We start from the raw sequence: 20,667 nt of genomic DNA, 5'->3' as shown, positions 1-20,667 counted from the left end.
ATAGGTCAAAATTTTCTTTCTTAATTGACTCTAAAGGTGGAAATCTTTTAAGGTGGAAAAGTATATTCAAAACAGATAATCTTGAGTTTTTCTGAGAACATAAGATGGAACCAGACAGTAAATATGTGTATAAATAATAACAGAAAAAAAGAAATAGTTCTTAATAACAAAGAATATATATATGAAAAAGGAAAAAATATAAAATTGAAAAGTTATACAAAAATCATACAAGAATGGTATATTGCAAGTATGGTGGTATTCTGCAAGTTTAATGCTAAAATTAACAAATTGATAGATCTACAAAATGGGGAATAACATAATTTATGCTTACCTGATAAATTTATTTCTTTTGTAGTGTATCCAGTCCACGGATCATCCATTACTTATGGGATATATTCTCCTTCCCAACAGGAAGCTGCAAGAGTCCACCCACAGCAAAGCTGCTATATAGCTCCTCCCCTAACTGCCATTACCAGTCATTCGACCGAAAACATGCAGAGAAAAGAAAACCATAGGGTGCAGTGGTGACTGTAGTTTAATGGAAAAATTACCTGCCTTAAAGTGACAGGGCGGGCCGTGGACTGGATACACTACAAGAGAAATAAATTTATCAGGTAAGCATAAATTATGTTTTCTCTTGTTAAGTGTATCCAGTCCACGGATCATCCATTACTTATGGGATACCAATACCAAAGCTAAAGTACATGGATGATGGGAGGGACAAGTCAGGTACTTAAAAGGAAGTTACCACTGCCTGTAAAAAACCCTTTCTCCCAAAAATAGCCTCCGAAGAAGCAAGGTATAAAATTTGTTAAATTTGAAAAAGTATGAAACGCAGACCAAGACTCCGTCTTGTAATCTGTTCAACAGAAGCCACATTTAAAAAAGGCCCAAGTGAAAACCACAGCTCTAGTAGAATGAGCTGTAATCCCTTCAGGAGGCTGCTGTCCAGCAGTCTCATAAGCTAAATGAATTATGCTTTTTAACCAAAAAGACAGAGAGGTTGCTAAAGTCCTTTGACCTCTCCTCTGTCCAGAATAGACAACAAACAAGGTGAATGTTTGATGAAAATCTGTAGTAGCTTGTAAGTAAAACTTTAAAACACGAACCACGTCCAAATTGTGTAATAGACGTTCCTTCTTTGAAGAAGGATTAGGATACAAGAATGGAACAACAATCTCTTGAGTGATATTCTTGTTAGATACCACCTTAGGTAAAAACCCAGGTTGGTACACAGGACTACCCTATCCGTACGGAGAACCAGATAAGGAGAATCACATTGCAACGCAGATAACTCGGAGACTCTATGAGCCGAGGAAATAGCTACCAAAAAGGAACTTTCCAAGATAGAAGTTTGATATCTATGGAATGAAAAGGTTCAAATGGAACTCCTTGAAGAACCTTAAGAACCAGCTTTAAGCTCCATGGCGGAGCAACATTTTTAACCACAGGCTTGGTTCTAACCAAAGCCTGACCAAATGCCTGAAAGTCTAGAATACCTGCCAGACGCTTGTGCAAAAGAATAGACAGAGTAGAAATCTGTCCTTTTAAAGAACTAGCTGACAACCCTTTTCTCAAAATCATCTTGGAGAAAAGATAATATCCTGGGAATCCAGACTTTACTCCATGAGTAACCCTTGGATTCATAACAATAAGATATTTACACCATATCTTATGTTAAATTTTCCTAGAGACAGGCTTTTATGCCTGTATTAAGGTATCAATTACTGACTCGGAGAAGCCATGCTTTGATAACATCAAGCGTTCTGTCTCCAGGCAGTCCATCTCAGATTAGTTATATTTAGATGGTTGAAAAGACCCTGAGGTAGAGGGTCCTGTCTCAGAAGCAGAGACCGTGGTGGAAAGGATGACATGTCCACCAGATCTGCATACCAGGTCCTGCGTGGCCACGCAGGCGCTGTCAAAAGCACCAAAGCACTCTCCTGCTTGATCTTGTGCAAACCCCTCCGGAGGGAATTCCCACTCCCCCGGATGAAAAGTCTGACGACTTAGAAAATCTGCCTCCCAGTTCTCAACACCTGGGATAGGGATAGCTTTTAGACAAGAGTGAGTCTCTGTCCAGTGAATTATTTTAAGACTTCTAACATTGCTAGGGAACTTCTGTTCCCCCTTGATGGTTGATGTAAGCCACAGTCGTGATATTGTCCGACTGAAATATGATGTACCTCAGAGTTGCTAACTGAGGCCAAGTCTGAAAAGCATGGAATATCGCTCCCAGTTCCAGAATATTCATTAGAAGGAGGGTCTCCTCCTGAGTCCACTATCCCTGAGCCTTCAGGGAGTTCCAGACTGTATCCCAACCTAAAAGGCTGGCATCTGTTGTAACAATTGTCCCATCTGACCTGCGGAAGGTCATACCCTTGGACAGATGGACCCGAGATAGTCACCAGAGAAGAGAATCTCTGGTTTCTTGGTCCGGATTTAACAGGAGAAGAAATCTGTGTAATCCCCGTTCCTCTGGCTGAGCATGCATAGTTGCAGTGGTCTGAAATGTAGGCGTGCAAACGGTACTATGTCCCTTGCCGCTACCATTAAGCCGATTACATTCATGTACTGAGCCACCAAAGGGCGCGGATGGAATGAAGAACACGGCAGAAATTTAGAAACTTTGACAACCTGGACTCCGTCAGGTAAATTTTAATTTCTACAAAATCTATCAGAATCCCTAGGAGGGAAACCCTTGATATTGGGGATAGAGAACTCTTTCCTTGTTCACTTTCCACCCATGCGATCTCAGAAATGCCAGTACTACGTCCGTATGAGACTTGGCAACTTGGATGTTTGACGCCTGTATCAGGATGTCGTCTAAATAAGGGGCCACTTCTATGCCCCGCGGCCTAAGGACCGCCAAAGTGACCCCAGAACCTCCATAAAGATTCTAGGGGCTGTAGTTAACCCAAAGGAAAGAGCTACAAACTGGTAATGCCTGTCTAGAAAGGCAAACCTGAAAAACCGATGGTGATCTTTATGCATCGTAATGTGAGGATAAGCATCCTTCAAATCCATTGTAGTCCTCTATTGACTCTCCTGGATCATAGTTAAGATGGTACGAATAGTTTCCATCTTAAATGATAGAATTCTAAAGAATTTGTTTAAGATCTTTTAGATCCAAAATAGGTCTGAAGGTTTCCTTTCCTTGGGAACCACAAACCGATTTGAGGAAAACTGTGTCCCTGTTCCTCTATTGGAACTGAATGGGTCACGTACACAATGCAAGAATGTCTCTTTCTTTATCTGGTTTGCAGATAAATGTGAAAGGCAAAAAACATAATTTATGCTTACCTGATAAATTCCTTTCTTCTGTTGTGTGATCAGTCCACGGGTCATCATTACTTCTGGGATATTATCTGCTCCCCTACAGGAAGTGCAAGAGGATTCACCCAGCAGAGTTGCTATATAGCTCCTCCCCTCTACGTCACCTCCAGTCATTCGACCAAAGACCAACGAGAAAGGAGAAGCCAAGGGTGTAGTGGTGACTGAATTATAATTTAAAAAATATTTACCTGCCTTAAAAAAACAGGGCGGGCCGTGGACTGATCACACAACAGAAGAAAGGAATTTATCAGGTAAGCATAAATTATGTTTTCTTCTGTTATGTGTGATCAGTCCACGGGTCATCATTACTTCTGGGATACCAATACCAAAGCAAAAGTACACGGATGACGGGAGGGATAGGCAGGCTCATTATACAGAAGGAACCACTGCCTGAAGAACCTTTCTCCCAAAAATAGCCTCCGAAGAAGCAAAAGTGTCAAATTTGTAAAATTTGGAAAAAGTATGAAGCGAAGACCAAGTTGCAGCCTTGCAAATCTGTTCAACAGAGGCCTCATTCTTAAAGGCCCAAGTGGAAGCCACAGCTCTAGTGGAATGAGCTGTAATTCTTTCAGGAGGCTGCTGTCCAGCAGTCTCATAGGCTAAACGTATTATGCTACGAAGCCAAAAAGAGAGAGAGGTAGCAGAAGCTTTTTGACCTCTCCTCTGTCCAGAATAAACGACAAACAGGGAAGAAGTTTGGCGAAAATCTTTAGTTGCCTGCAAGTAGAACTTGAGGGCACGAACTACATCCAGATTGTGTAGAAGACGTTCCTTCTTTGAAGAAGGATTTGGACACAAGGATGGAACAACAATCTCTTGATTGATATTCCTGTTAGAGACAACCTTAGGTAAGAACCCAGGTTTAGTACGCAGAACTACCTTGTCTGAGTGAAAGATCAGATAAGGAGAATCACAATGTAGGGCTGATAACTCAGAGACTCTTCGAGCCGAGGAAATAGCCATTAAAAATAGAACTTTCCAAGATAACAATTTTATATCAATGGAATGAAGGGGTTCAAACGGAACACCCTGTAAAACGTTAAGAACTAAGTTTAAACTCCATGGCGGAGCAACAGTTTTAAACACAGGCTTGATCCTAGCTAAAGCCTGACAAAAGGCCTGGATGTCTGAATTTTCTGACAGACGCCTGTGTAACAAGATGGACAGAGCTGAGATCTGTCCCTTTAATGAGCTAGCCGATAAACCCTTTTCTAAACCTTCTTGTAGAAAAGACAATATCCTAGGAATCCTAACCTTACTCCAGGAGTAATCTTTGGATTCACACCAGTATAGGTATTTACGCCATATTTTATGGTAAATCTTTCTGGTAACAGGCTTCCTAGCCTGTATCAGGGTATCAATAACCGACTCAGAAAAACCACGTTTTGATAAAATCAAGCGTTCAATTTCCAAGCAGTCAGCTTCAGAGAAGTTAGACTTTGATGTTTGAATGGACCCTGAATCAGAAGGTCCTGTCTTAGAGGTAGAGACCAAGGCGGACAGGATGACATGTCCACTAGATCTGCATACCAAGTCCTGCGCGGCCATGCAGGCGCTATTAGAATCACTGATGCTCTCTCCTGTTTGATTTTGGCAATCAATCGAGGAAGCAGCGGGAAGGGTGGAAACACATAAGCCATCCTGAAGTTCCAAGGTGCTGTCAAAGCATCTATCAGAACCGCTCCCGGATCCCTGGATCTGGATCCGTAGCGAGGAAGTTTGGCGTTCTGGCGAGACGCCATGAGATCTATCTCTGGTTTGCCCCAACGTCGAAGTATTTGGGCAAAGACCTCCGGATGAAGTTCCCACTCCCCCGGATGAAGAGTCTGGCGACTCAAGAAATCCGCCTCCCAGTTCTCCACTCCCGGGATGTGGATTGCTGACAGGTGGCAAGAGTGAGACTCTGCCCAGCGAATTATCTTTGATACTTCTATCATTGCTAGGGAGCTTCTTGTCCCTCCCTGATGGTTGATGTAAGCTACAGTCGTGATGTTGTCCGACTGAAACCTGATGAACCCCCGAGTCTTTAACTGGGGCCAAGCTAGAAGGGCATTGAGAACTGCTCTCAATTCCAGAATGTTTATTGGCAGGAGACTTTCCTCCTGACTCCATTGTCCCTGAGCCTTCAGAGAATTCCAGACAGCGCCCCAACCTAGAAGGCTGGCGTCTGTTGTTACGATTGTCCAGTCCGGCCTGCTGAACGGCATCCCCCTGGACAGATGTGGCCGAGAAAGCCACCATAGAAGAGAGCTTCTGGTCTCTTGATCCAGATTCAGAGTGGGGGACAAATCTGAGTAATCCCCATTCCACTGACTCAGCATGCACAATTGCAGCGGTCTGAGATGTAGGCGTGCAAAGGGTACTATGTCCATTGCTGCTACCATTAAGCCGATCACCTCCATGCATTGAGCTACTGACGGGAGTTGAATGGAATGAAGGACACGGCATGCATTTAGAAGCTTTGTTAATCTGTCTTCTGTCAGATAAATCTTCATTTCTACAGAATCTATAAGAGTCCCCAAGAATGGAACTCTTGTGAGAGGCAAGAGAGAACTCTTCTTTTCGTTCACTTTCCATCCATGCGACCTTAGAAATGCCAGAACTAACTCTGTATGAGACTTGGCAGTTTGAAAGCTTGAAGCTTGTATCAGAATGTCGTCTAGGTACGGAGCTACCGAAATTCCTCGCGGTCTCAGAACCGCTAGAAGGGCACCCAGAACCTTTGTGAAGATTCTTGGAGCCGTAGCCAATCCGAATGGAAGGGCTACAAACTGGTAATGCCTGTCTAAGAAGGCAAACCTTAGATACCGGTAATGATCTTTGTGAATCGGTATGTGAAGGTAAGCATCCTTTAAATCCACTGTGGTCATGTACTGACCCTTTTGGATCATGGGTAAGATTGTCCGAATAGTTTCCATTTTGAACGATGGAACTCTTAGGAATTTGTTTAGGATCTTTAAATCCAAGATTGGCCTGAAAGTTCCCTCTTTTTTGGGAACCACAAACAGGTTTGAGTAAAACCCTTGTCCTTGTTCCGACCGCGGAACCGGATGGATCACTCCCATTAATAATAGATCTTGTACACAGCGTAGAAACGCGTCTTTCTTTATTTGGTTTGTTGACAACCTTGACAGATGAAATCTCCCTCTTGGGGGAGATAATTTGAAGTCTAGAAGGTATCCCTGAGATATGATCTCTAGCGCCCAGGGATCCTGGACATCTCTTGCCCAAGCCTGGGCGAAGAGAGAGAGTCTGCCCCCCACTAGATCCGGTCCCGGATCGGGGGCCCTCGGTTCATGCTGTCTTAGGGGCAGCAGCAGGTTTTCTGGCCTGCTTGCCCTTATTCCAGGACTGGTTAGGTTTCCAGCCTTGTCTGTAACGAGCAACAGCTCCTTCCTGTTTTGGTGCAGTGGAAGTTGATGCTGCACCTGCTTTGAAATTCCGAAAGGGACGAAAATTAGACTGTCTAGCCTTAGCTTTGGCTTTGTCTTGAGGCAGGGCGTGGCCCTTACCTCCTGTAATGTCAGAGATAATTTCTTTCAAACCGGGCCCAAATAAAGTTTGCCCCTTGAAAGGTATATTAAGTAATTTGGACTTAGAAGTTACATCAGCTGACCAGGATTTTAGCCACAGCGCCCTACGTGCCTGAATGGCGAATCCTGAATTCTTAGCCGTAAGTTTGGTTAAATGTACTACGGCCTCCGAAATGAATGAATTAGCTAGTTTAAGGACTCTAAACCTGTCCGTAATGTCGTCCAGCGTAGCGGAACTAAGGTTCTCTTCCAGAGACTCAATCCAAAATGCTGCCGCAGCCGTAATCGGTGCGATGCATGCAAGGGGTTGCAATATAAAACCTTGTTGAACAAACATTTTCTTAAGGTAACCCTCTAATTTTTTATCCATAGGATCTGAAAAAGCACAGCTATCCTCCACCGGGATAGTGGTGCGCTTAGCTAAAGTAGAAACTGCTCCCTCCACCTTAGGGACCGTTTGCCATAAGTCCCGTGTGGTGACGTCTATTGGAAACATCTTTCTAAATATTGGAGGGGGTGAGAACGGCACACCGGGTCTATCCCACTCCTTAGTAACAATTTCAGTTAATCTCTTAGGTATAGGAAAAACGTCAGTACTCACCGGTACCGCAAAGTATTTATCCAACCTACACATTTTCTCTGGTATTGCAACAGTGTTACAATCGTTAAGAGCCGCTAAGACCTCCCCTAGTAATACACGGAGGTTTTCCAATTTAAATTTAAAATTTGAAATATCTGAATCCAATCTGCTTGGATCAGAACCGTCACCTACAGAATGAAGCTCTCCGTCCTCATGCTCTGCAAGCTGTGACGCAGTATCAGACATGGCCCTAGAATTATCAGCGCACTCTGTTCTCACCCCAGAGTGATCACGCTTGCCTCTTAGTTCTGGTAACTTTGCCAAAACTTCAGTCATAACAGTAGCCATATCTTGTAATGTTATCTGTAATGGCTGCCCAGATGTACTAGGCGCCATAATATCACGCACCTCCCGGGCGGGAGACGCAGGTACTGACACGTGAGGCGAGTTAGACGGCATAACTCTCCCCTCGCTGTTTGGTGAAATTTGTTCAATTTGTACAGATTGGCTTTTATTTAAAGTAGCATCAATACAGTTAGTACATAAATTTCTATTGGGCTCCACCTTGGCATTGGAACAAATGACACAGGTATCTTCCTCTGAATCAGACATGTTTAACACACTAGCAATAAACATGCAACTTGGTTACAATCTTATTTAACAAAAAACGTACTGTGCCTCAAAGAAGCACTAAACGATTAAATGACAGTTGAAAAAATGAACTGAAAAACAGTTATAGCATCACTCTTTAAAAACAACACAACTTGTTAGCAAAGGTTTGTTCCCATTAGTAAAGTAACACTAATTAAATTTTAAACATAAAAATCACAGAGCAACGTTTTAAAACACAGTCACTACATAAGTCTCACAGCTCTGCTGAGAGAATCTACCTCCCTTCAAAGAAGTTTGAAGACCCCTGAGTTCTGTTAGAGATGAACCGGATCATGCAGAAAATACAAGAGTAACTGACTGGAAATTTTTGATGCGTAGCAAAGAGCGCCAAAAACGGCCCCTCCCCCTCACACACAGCAGTGAGAGAGAAACGAAACTGTCATAATCAAAACAAGCAAACTGCCAAGTGGAAAAATAATGCCCAAATATTTATTCACTCAGTACCTCAGAAATGCAAACGATTCTACATTCCAGCAAAAACGTTTAACATGAATTAAATACCTATTAAAAGGTTTAATGTACTTTTACAGAGTAATTCCGGTGAAATACCATCCCCAGAATACTGAAGTGTAGAGTATACATACATGTCATTATAACGGTATGGCAGGATTTTCTCATCAATTCCATTCAGAAAATAAAAACTGCTACATACCTCAATGCAGATTCAACTGCCCGCTGTCCCCTGATCTGAAGCTTTTACCTCCCTCAGATGGCCGAGAAACAGCAATATGATCTTAACTACTCCGGTTAAAATCATAAGAAAAACTCTGGTAGATTCTTCTTCAAACTCTGCCAGAGAAGTAATAACACGCTCCGGTGCTATTGTAAAATAACAAACTTTTGATTGAAGTTATAAAAACTAAGTATAATCACCATAGTCCTCTCACACCTCCTATCTAGTCTTTGGGTGCAAGAGAATGACTGGAGGTGACGTAGAGGGGAGGAGCTATATAGCAACTCTGCTGGGTGAATCCTCTTGCACTTCCTGTAGGGGAGCAGATAATATCCCAGAAGTAATGATGACCCGTGGACTGATCACACATAACAGAAGAAACTCCCCTTTTTTGGGGGGGAAAGCTTTGAAATCCAGAAGATATCTCTGGGGTATAATTTCCAATGCCCAGGGATCCTGGGCATCTCTTGCCCACGCCTGGGCGAAGAATGAAGTCTGCCCCCTATAGGATCCGTTACCAGATAGGGGTCCGTTCCTCATGCTGTTTTAGAGGCAGCAGCAGGCTCCTTGACCTGCTTATCTTTGTTCCAGGTCCGGTTGTCTCCAGACCGCCTTGGACTGAGCAAAAGTTCCCTCTTATTTTACCTTAGAGGAAGTTGATGCCACACCTGCCTTGAATTTTCGAAAGGCACGAAAATTAGGCCTTTTTTGTCCCTTGATTTGGACCTGTCCTGAGGAAGGGCATGATCTTTTCCTCCAGTGATATAAGTAATAATCTCCTTCAAACTAGGCCTGAATAGGGTCTGCCCCTTGAAGGTAAGTTAAGTAGCTTATTTATTAAAGTCACGACAGCTGACCATGATATAAGCCATAGCGCTCTGCGCGCCAGTATAGTAAAAAACTGAATTCTTAGCCGTTAGTCTAGTCAAAGGAACAAAGGCATCAGAAAACAAAGGAATTGGCTAGCTTAAGTGCTCTAAGCTTGTCAAATATATTCATCCAATGGAGCCTGTAAAGCCTCATCAAGAGACTCAAACCAGAACGCCGCAGCAGCAGTGACAGGAGCAATGCGTGCAAGGGGCTGCAGGATAAAACCTTGTTGAATAAACATTTTTTATCCATTGGATCTAAAAAAGCACAACAGTCCTCGCCAGAGGTAGTGGTACGCTTAGCTAGAGTAGAAACTCTTCTCTCCACCTTAGGAACTGTCTGCCATAAGTCCCGTGTGGTGGCAACTATTAGAAAACATTCTTCTAAAAAATAGGAGGGGAAGAGAACGGCACACCTGGTCTATCCCATTCCTTATGAAAAATTTTAGTAAACCTCTTTAGGTATTGGAAAAACATAAGTACACACCGGCACTGCATATTATTTATCCAGTCTACACAATTTCTCTGGCACTGCGATTGTACACATTCATTCAGAGCAGCTAAAGCCTCCCTGAGCAACAAGTGGAGGTTCTCAAGCATAAATTTTAAATGTAGAAATATCAGAATCAGGTTAAATCATCTTCCCTGAGTCACAAATATCACCCACAGACTAAGCATATTGTGAGGTAGTATCAGACATGGTTCTTAAAGCGTCTGTATGCTCTGTATCTACCCCCAGAGCTGTTTTGCTTTCCTTTAATTTCAGGTAGTCTGACTAATACTGCTGCCAGTGTATTATACACAACCTTTGCCATGTCTTGTAAAATAAACGCTATGGGCGCCATTGATATACTTGGCGCCATTTGAGCGTGAGTCCCTGGAGCGGGAGTCAAAGGGTCTGACACGTGGGGAGAGTTAGTCGGCATAACTTCCCCCTCGACAGAATCCTCTGGTAAAATAAACGCTATGGGTGCCCTTGATGTACTTGGCGCCATTTGAGCGTGAGTCCCTGGAGCGGGAGTCAAAGGGTCTGACACGTGGGGAGAGTTAGTCGGCATAACTTCCCCCTCGACAGAATCCTCTGGTGATAATGTTTTTAAATACAAAAAATGATCTTTATTGTTTAACATGAAATCAGTACATCTGGTACACATTCTAAAATGGGGTTCCACCATGGCTTTAAACATAATAAACACAGAGCCTCCTCTATGTTAGACATGTTAGAACTAATAAAGAGACTAGTAAGCTTGGAAAACACTTTAAATCAAGTTAACAAGCAAATATAACAAACGTTACTGTGCCTTTAAGAGAAACAAATTTTGTCAAAATTTGAAAAACAGTGAAAAAAGGCAGTAAATCAAACGAAATTTTTACAGTACATGTAATAAGTTAACAGAGCATTGCACCCACTTGCAAATGGATGATTAACCCCTTAATGCAAAAAACAGATGATAAAAAAAAAAAAACTACATTTTTTTAAACAGACACAACAAAACTGCCACAGCTGAGCTGTGGATTACCTTCCCTATAACTGTTTCTATGCAAAATTTAAGCCAGCCATGTGGAAAAATTAGGCCCCAATAAGTTTTATCACCAAACATATGTTAAAAAACGATTAAACATGCCAGCAAACGTTTTAAAACACATTCTTATAAGAGTATGTATGTCTATTAATAAGCCTGATCCAGTCGCTATCACTGCATTTAAGGCTTTACTTACATTACTTCGGTATCAGCAGTATTTTCTTAGTCAATTCCATTCCTTAGAAAAATATATGACTGCACATACCTTAGCATATATCTCTATCAATCAGCCTGGTACCAGTCGCTTTCACTGCATTTAAAGGCTGTACTTACATTACTTCGGTATCAGCAGTATTTTCTTAGTCAATTCCATTCCTTAGAAAAATATTTTACTGCACATACCTTATTTGCAGGAAAACCTGCACGCCATTCCCCCTCTGAAGTACCTTACTCCTCAGAATGTGTGAGAACAGCAACTGGATCTTAGTTACGTCTGCTAAGATCATAGAAAAAACGCAGGCAGATTCTTCTTCCAAATACTGCCTGAGATAAACAGCACACTCCGGTGCCATTTAAAAATAACAAACTTTTGATTGAAGAAATAAACTAAGTATAAAAAACCACAGACTCTCACGACCTCCTATCTATGTTGAGACTTGCAAGAGAATGACTGGTAATGGCAGTTAGGGGAGGAGCTATATAGCAGCTTTGCTGTGGGTGGACTCTTGCAGCTTCCTGTTGGGAAGGAGAATATATCCCATAAGTAATGGATGATCCGTGGACTGGATACACTTAACAAGAGAAAAAAAGCTCTTAAATTAGTATAAATTACATATAATATAAATAAAAATTCTATATCTATACATATGTTAAAACTTAATAACATATTCAGAAATGGATAAACATATATGTGATAACCACATCTTTACTACATTATGTACTAATAAATAAAAATATAAGGTGCGGTATAAAAGGTTAAAAAATGCTGAAAAGAGGAATCTAAACTCCCAAGAAGGGAGACAGATCTAACTCAGAGTTAAGGCCTTTTGGATAAAGGGTATCATATTTATATATCAACTCTGATTCTTTTTTTAGGAGTTTTCTTTCAAAATCACCTCCTCTCCAGTCCCCTCTAACTATACAGATGCCCCAGAACTTAAAATGTTGTAGACTATTATTGTGGATATCCCTAAAAATGTTTGTATAGATGAGTATCGAGATTTCCCTTTTCAATATTGCAGAGATGTTCTCTTATCCTATCTCGTAGCATCCTAGTAGTCTCACCGAAATAAAATAAATTACATGAACATTTTATAAGATAAACAACACCTTTCTGTGAGCATCTAATTATATCTTTAATATTTAGATTCTCTCCTGTTACTGTTATTGAGCTGCTTTTGGTGCTGTATTTGCAGGCTCTGCATAGATGACATGGGAAAAAAACCTTTTAGGTTTTGCCCAAATAAGTCTCTATCAGTCATGTTTGTGCCCTCTTTTATTAATTCACCGGGTGCCAGAATTTGTCTAAGGTTCTTTGCCTTTCTAAATATAATCTTAGGTTTAAAGGCGAGTACGTCTCCTATTAGGGGGTCCTTTTTAATTATGTGCTAGTGTTTGTTGATAATCTTCCTTAATACTGAGTGATTTTCACTGTAGTCTGTAATGAGGGCTACATCATATGTATTGCTATTGGCACTGCTAAAATATAGAGACAAAACCCTAACAACTACTTCTGCCAATAGCAATAAATATGATGTAGCCCTCATTACAGACTACAGTGAAAATCACTCAGTATTATTATATATATATATATATATACCCACACACATACATATACACACAGTATGTATATATATATATATATATATATATATATATATATATATATATATATATATATATATATATATATATATATATATATATATATATATATATATTGTTTCTGTACGGACCCTTCTTTAGCTTCCCTGATCCCACAAACAGCTCTCTAACCTTCTCTTCTCCCACTGGACCCTGCCATGTTTGTTACTGGCAGCCAGTCTGCCAGTAACACATTATTACTTTTATATTTAAAATTTAATTATTTATTTAATATAGATTTTTTTTCCTGTAGTGTAGGATTCCCACTTTTCACCTCCTCCCTCCAAATAGTGTTCTGCAGTGTAGGCATCAACCTCACCCCTCCAACCCATATTTTTCTGTAACATAAGAACCCATTCTCCCTTTCAAACCCATTTTTTCCTTTATTGTGGGGAACCCCCCTCCCTCCCCCTTCTGCGCTGGGCCAAACACAAACCTCCCTCCTTTCCTCCCAACGCTCTCACCAGCACCATCGGAAGATCCTTACAGACAGTGTCACGAGTGTCACCAGTGATTGGGCAATCTGGCTTCATATGTAAGTGAGCACGATCAGTGCTCTCTTACCATATGAAGGCAGATGCCTTCGGACCCCTGGTTGTGGCTCCTACCGTATAAGCTGACAGCGGGGACCGCAAATTTCTATGGCTGTCAGAGTAAGTTAGGATTGTAGTGGGTTCTCTCTGTAGGTTTGTTCCACTTAAACAAGGACAATTCTGATAACATTTTGTCAAGTGAAATTGCAACTTATAGGTTCTATCCACGAATATAAATGGGCAACTTGGCAAGTGCTCTGCATTCCAACATCTAAGCATCATTCAATTGGTTTGTATGCAGCTAGAGATTTAGTAATAGATGTTACGTGTTATTTGGCTAATCTTTGTTGTTCCCTTGTGTAATGGTGCCTAATCTATGTGTCATATAGTGAGAGCTGTTTTAATAACTATTTAACTGTTCTCTCACCTCGCCCTAGATAGATACTCTCACGCTCTAGATACAATAAAAGTGCCATAGGGATAGAGCTCTGATTGGAAAACAGTTCAAACCATAAACTCACAAAAATATTACTTTTGAAGTGGGCGGCGAGAGCATGCAGCATGGCTAGATTAAAAAGCAAGTTAAGGGGGCGGAGCCAACTCTCAAGGAGAGCAGACGTGCCTAAGCTGAGCTCCTGCTATAGCTAATTAAAACTCTAATTTAAATTCAGTCTCTTTTCAATTGAATAGACAAGGCTGTCTCATATATTGCCTGCAGTTAGTAGAGGCTTGGGAAACAGTGAAAAATTGATGGCTGATCCTACGGCATATATACCACGCAGCTAAGAGCAGAAGCGCATGGACTCTCAGAATACAAACAGCGCTGTACTTATAAAATCTCTATAACACAGCCCTTTGTTATCATCCGCTATGGACGAAAGCTGCAGAGATATGGAGCCTACACTACTTCTGGCTATAAAGGGATTGAGTGACAAGCTGGATTACCACTATGCCCAGATTTCAGAATGTCTCGCTGTGACACGAGGCGCCAACAGACTCCAAGATGGCGCTCTCCTTTCTCCTGTGCCGACACCTGAACCCGCTGCACTAACTAAGGTTGAGGCGGGCTGGCCTGCACTGCTTGAACCTCTGACACAGGACAACTCAGAAGACTCCGCTTCCTCTGAGGCGGACGTACAACCGGGAGAGACTGTGACTCACGCGCAGACATACCAGAGGAGAGATGCGACTGAGATACGTCTGGTACCGACATCTTGGAAGCTTCGGTCTATTGAGGTGAGCACACTCTGGCCCAAGCAGCAGCACGCAAATGCCATTTTCCCGGTCTCCTTCCTTACAACCTACACTTTGAGCCCTGACATCCGGGACTTCTACATGGTAATTGAGACGCAGCGCTCTCTCTTGGCTACCTTCAGCGGAGACATGCTTGAATATGTTTTTGCCTCGCTCCTTGCACTAGGAGGTATTAGCACAAAGGGTCCTATAGCTCTAGATCTGCAAAAAGTGGAACCAGGGAAAGTGGCACAAAGTGTATCTACAGCACGATTAGGCCCCCGCATCAAATACCTCACTCCTGGGGAACTACATACATACAGATTATTGACTGTGACTGGACTTGTCCTGCAGAATTGGTGGATTCACTTCCAAAGTGACAGTTTTGCTTTTGAGCAGAGCTATAACGCATCAGGAGTGGGACACTCTCAGAAAAGGGGCATTGGCTGACATTCTTAACCGTACCAATACATGGGACTGTGCAACTGTGACAACAAATTTATTGTTTATTACCCATTCTGTAATGTTGTCTGGTGATGCACTTTAGCCCCACTATTATGAGTATATTAAGTTAACTTGCCACTGAATTTTCTGATCTGAGGATAGTGTAATAACTGGAACTATAATCTATTCTAAGATGTTCTGTCTCTCTCCAAACTATATCTAATCAGGTTTTAACACTCAAAGCTAATCTAGGATTTGAGATAGAAAAGCCCATCTCCATGTATTCCCCTTGACATGTGTTACATTATCTATTGCAATAAGATATCTCATGTTCTTTTCTGTTTGTTCTTTCATTTATAATGTCTATTGTTTCATAACATGCATAGTTATTGCTCGTAGCCTAGGGGACTCTATAACCTAGATAGGAGTTGGTTAATAATGAGACTTAATGGCCTTACAGGGTGCTTATATTAGATTTAGACATAGAGATAAATATCTTTTAGAAAAATGAAGATGAGAAGACATATACACTACACGCCATTAACTTAGGAGCCCTTCTGTTCATTATATATAAGTGAACACACATGCAAGATTATTAGTTTGTTTGCTCTATATTACTTATTTGAGACGTTTGGCGCTCATGGCGCAGATATGATGCATTACGTGAATATGTATGTGTTATATATTCCCTCCTCTAGATATTCGTCAAAGGTGGCACATGTACATAGCCCTGCACTAATATGTCTGAATGCTAGATTACCTCCTACAGCTACTAAACTATAATGGTACATGAATAATTCACTGTTCTAGTATGTATGTGTTTTGCATTGCTCCCTTTGGGTGTTTACCTATCAAGGCAGACGTATACAGAGCTATACTAATATATTTGTCCGTTACATTGCCTCCTCTGGTTATGCACCTGCTTTCAGGCCTTCGCTACTAATAATGAGGCCTGATTTAAAAGTCTATGGCTGAGGGTAGGGTCGCTAGAATTGTTGTTTATATATAGAGTTCTAGATGTTTTGCCTATATTGAGGTCTGTTTCATTTTATACCCACCTATAGGATAAAAGAACCTTGCAGTTTTCTGTTTTCCTTCCCAGGGACAAGTTAGACTATATTCAGGTTCTATGTCTGTCGCAATGATATATGGACTAAAATACTCCCAATGAGATATATTATTATAAATAAGTGCACAGCTATTGTTTTAGGCTTTTTGTTACCTGATAACTCTTATGCACAGATGTCTGTTTAATGTTCACTTTAAAACGCAATCACACTAGATGTAAAATAACATAATTTGCTAACCCTTGCTTCCGGTAACCCTAGGGGCTATATTATATACGCCAAGGATTTTTCATTTATTTATAATCAGACTCCATTACATAGCAGGGGATAGATACTCCACTAGATTCCTTTCACCACGACACCCCCTTTTGGAAGAGATCCTGATGTCCCCTTTTGGGGTATGGATTGTAAGTTAGCAATGTCTACTTTCATAGTTTACCCTCAAGGCTTATAATTCTACCCTCTTTAGATATGTCTCTATATATCCTGGCAAACGATACCTAGTTAAAGAGTTACTGGTACTACTGAACTTAGTTTAGGGATAACTAATTCCACCCTCTCATATTTTATATAAAGTATATGGCCTATGACATATTAAAATATAGCTCATTATCTAAAGGTATCTCTATATTCATGGTCTGAACACTACAACATTCCTACTCAGGTTATTATACACACAGTGGACTCTCCTTTCCTTGCTAGCCTAATTAGGAGTTCAGCTATTGCATACTATTGATATCCAATCCTAACACAAGTTCTCATAACCCTATTGCCTACTACCCACTTTATCCCCCTATAATTATAAAACTCCCATATTACTAGAACCTTCTATCTCATCCAAGTTCAGGAATTAATAAGACATGTATTATATGTCTACTTATAGAATATTTAACCTATATATTTTCCCCTACTATGCATATGCATATCTAACAATAAATGGATAGTTGACCCTATTTCATGGCCCATCCAACTTCCCTCATTGGTAAGACTGAACCCCCCCTCAAGTTTCCTAAATACTAGAATATATATATGGCTCCGCCCTCCACCCTTTCCCTTCTATCTATAGCGGTGCTTACCCGCTGAATATCCCCTTCCCCCTTGTTCACGCTCTTTTTGAAGCTCCTAAGGAGCTAGACCTCTGACCATCAGATAACTTTTATTTTCTATACTCCTGGCCCTTGGGGCCTAAAACCATGTTTCTAACTGGTCAGTCATACATGTTATATTATTGAAAAAACGAGGTCTCATTAGCCTTTAGTCAATGTATTATACAGACGCCGAAATGTTGTGGTTACTAATGTTTGTATCCTATCCTGTTGACAAAAAAGTGTATAGTGTATTATTTATGTTCAATGCAAATACCTCAATAAAAAAATTATTTGGAAAAAAAAAAAAAAAGCAAGTTAAAGCGCATCTTCATTAGAAGTGATCAATTAAAGTCCATCTAAAATATCACTAGCATTCAGGATCTGATTACAAAATGTGGAAAGTTTACAATCACTTTAAGGAATTTGGGAAAAAAGGTAATACAAATAAAACGAAATGTGTGTGCCTTGGGCATGTTTTTTTTTGTTTTGCTTTGCTCAACCCCCTGTAACAACCAGCCTAGGAATTATTACACACTAAAAAATAAGAAAAATAGGAAAAAAATAATTCTATATAAAAAGGTATAGCCTGGCTTGCAAAACTGTCAGTAACTTCACGGCAGTCTAATGTACTGAAATGTTCATTTTATTCTCCAGTGACAAACACAGAAACAGGATTTCCTCCATTAGTTTTTCTCCTATAGTTCTACCTATATACAGTATATTTGCTGTTTATAGTGAAATATTGCTTTTAGAAGTTCAAAATTCTCTACAAAAACATAATTAGTAACATTTATTTCTATAAGTTCAAAAACCCAATACATTTTGTCAATATACAATATGTAATTTACAGTTGTAAACTGAACTGCTCATAAGAACAACAACAAAATAATTTAGGAATGTGAACTGTGCCCAAGTTATTCTCTTACTATGTGGCTAATATTGAAAGGAATTCTTGTTGCGCAGAAAGCGGGTGGTCAGAAGAGGACATGGAAAGATCCTGCCTTGGAATAGTTCTCTAAAATAATCAGAAAAACTCAACTATTTCAAGGATGCAGAGGGGATCCAGATAAAAGCTGTCCTACAGCCCTGCACATCCAGCCAGGAAACAATCTTGATAAGAGAAGCTGCATGAAACAAGAGAGCATGTGAGGATGGTTAGTATACTTTAGTCTATACGACATAACATTAAACAGATATTAAAACCAACATTTAATTTCCTCATGAAGGCCTAGATTACAAATGGAGTGAAAAATGTTAGCTTTGTGGAGTAATCCATACCTCTTTCATTTCTGTGCTTATATTACAAGGCTAAAGATAATTTATGTTGCTCAAAACGATAGTCTAGTGTGCGACAGCATCAGCATGTTGGATAGCATGGGTGCGTAAAAACGCTCACATAACCGGCTTCTAGTCTAGTGTGTGATAGCATCTGGATGTTGGATAGCCACAGCGCATAAAAACACGCACATAACAGACTTCTATGGGGGCGCACAGTATAATTTATGTCAAAGAGCACTAAACTGATACAGGTATACCTCCCTCATACAGCGGGTTAGGGACCGGAGCCCTGCTGTAAAGTAAAAACCACCTTAAAGTGAAACTACTCGGTTTTAGCTCTCTTTTCAAAACTTGAAAACATGTTTGAACTAACATATATTAGGTGTGCGATTTTGCTAAGTTTAGTTGAACACTAGCATAGTACAGTGCAGTATTAAAAAAAACTGTAATGTACCTGTAAAATAGTGAGAATTGGGGCGGAGTTGACTGCCGAGCTGAGTGGATGCAGCTAGAAGGAGCTCCTGAGAAAAATATAGTTTAAATCCATTATCAGCTTATTGGAGACTTATTATTTGGGGTGTTTTTGCCTATAAGCTACAGAGTCCGTATACCCTAAGTCAATAGCTTTCAAGAGACAGAGAAAAACAAGGAAAAGAAGATTTTCAGAAACTGCCTTATTGAGCTGCCGCTGCAGACTGAAGCGCCATCTTAGAGGAGCGTGTCTTGCTGCCCGACATGGCGACCCGGGAGAGCCTCCTTTTGCAGGTGCAGACATTGTTTGCTGAATTTGAGTGCCGGATCCATCGCAGATTTGACCGGCTCATGGAGATCATGGGCATAGAGGAAGACCGGGCTGAGCCAGCCAGTGATGAAGACGCTATTCCCGGGCTCCAACATAGTGGCCTGTATGGCAGTGAAGACTGCCCTCCCAGCGAGGCCAATGAAACAGAGGGTTGTGAGCCTTACATGGAGGAGACAACAGGAGGAGGACAGAAATATGTTACCAGCGAGACGCGGTATAGGATTGACACCTTTGCCGGGGGGGACCCTCCACCCGGCACCTGTACGTCAGAGACAATAATGGGCCTACTAACAGCCTCCTTCCTGCCTGCCGAGCCAGACCCCGCATCGCACGGGGAAGAAACATTGGCGGCTCAGGCTGTGCAACCACAAACACAATATGGACATCTGCAGATGGCAGCAGACGCTACAGCACAGTGCAGTACTCACCCATCACCAAACAAGTTGCGATCCGTTCCTGGACCGATGCGGTCAATTAGAGCAGGGGTTGGATAGAGGGTTACACGGAACGAGGAGACTCTGGGCGAGCTGCGCCCACCTGGAGCGTCTAACATCTTGTGAATCCTCTCTGCTCTCCTACCCGGTAACTCAACAAGACTGATGCTGTTCCTTTTCCATATTCCCGTGTGCACAAAAGTAAACACTCCTATATGGATGGGCTCACACTAATTCTGGACATAGTACCCCTTTTTCCTTTTTTTGCCCCTGTGTGCACATATAAATACGCTCTTATTTGGTTAAGCTCACAACATGGACGTTAAGTAAGCATGTATACTTCATCTATCTTCTGGCACAGTGTGGGGTATATATATATTTGTTTTTTTTTCTGTTCCCTTCATGTTTATTGTACGATTGTTATAAGATGTGCATTTTAGCTATAACCACTGTAAATATGCTAAGAATAGCTTAGGCACTCGCTCTGAACTAAGGGGTTTTGAAAGGGGCTGCTGACGGATAAATTTATGAGGCTACAGCTTCCAGTAATGATCTAGCCCTACTGCTAGGTGATTGGTGTTATGGCTGATTGCTAAATAGCGCCATTGCATTATATACACTGTTCTCATGCTGTTTGTCTGTGGGGCAATGGACTTCTAATTGATATGTGCAACTCAGAGATTTAATATCGCTCATCGCTTCTCATCATATATGAATGTTAATCCTAGCCTGTCATGCA

General features: G+C 41.1%; 1 protein-coding gene across 1 annotated transcript in view; it reads right to left on the bottom strand.

Annotated features, from left to right (window-relative positions):
* Nucleotides 1–18,041: 18,041 nt before the first annotated feature.
* HSDL1 (hydroxysteroid dehydrogenase like 1) overlaps nt 18,042–20,667 on the bottom strand; it is a 46,716-nt gene continuing 44,090 nt past the window's right edge. The window contains exon 6 of the mRNA XM_053700399.1: nt 18,042–18,538. Within this exon, the coding sequence (XP_053556374.1) occupies nt 18,458–18,538 (81 nt within the window). The 3' untranslated portion in view covers nt 18,042–18,457. The remainder of the gene's footprint in view (nt 18,539–20,667) is intronic.

The sequence above is a fragment of the Bombina bombina genome, chromosome 1 (genome assembly GCF_027579735.1).
Source record: "Bombina bombina isolate aBomBom1 chromosome 1, aBomBom1.pri, whole genome shotgun sequence".
In the NCBI taxonomy this organism is placed as follows: Eukaryota; Metazoa; Chordata; class Amphibia; order Anura; family Bombinatoridae; genus Bombina; species Bombina bombina.
The sequence above is the reverse complement of the archived record's forward strand: the minus strand, read 5'-3'. Positions and strand labels throughout refer to the sequence as shown.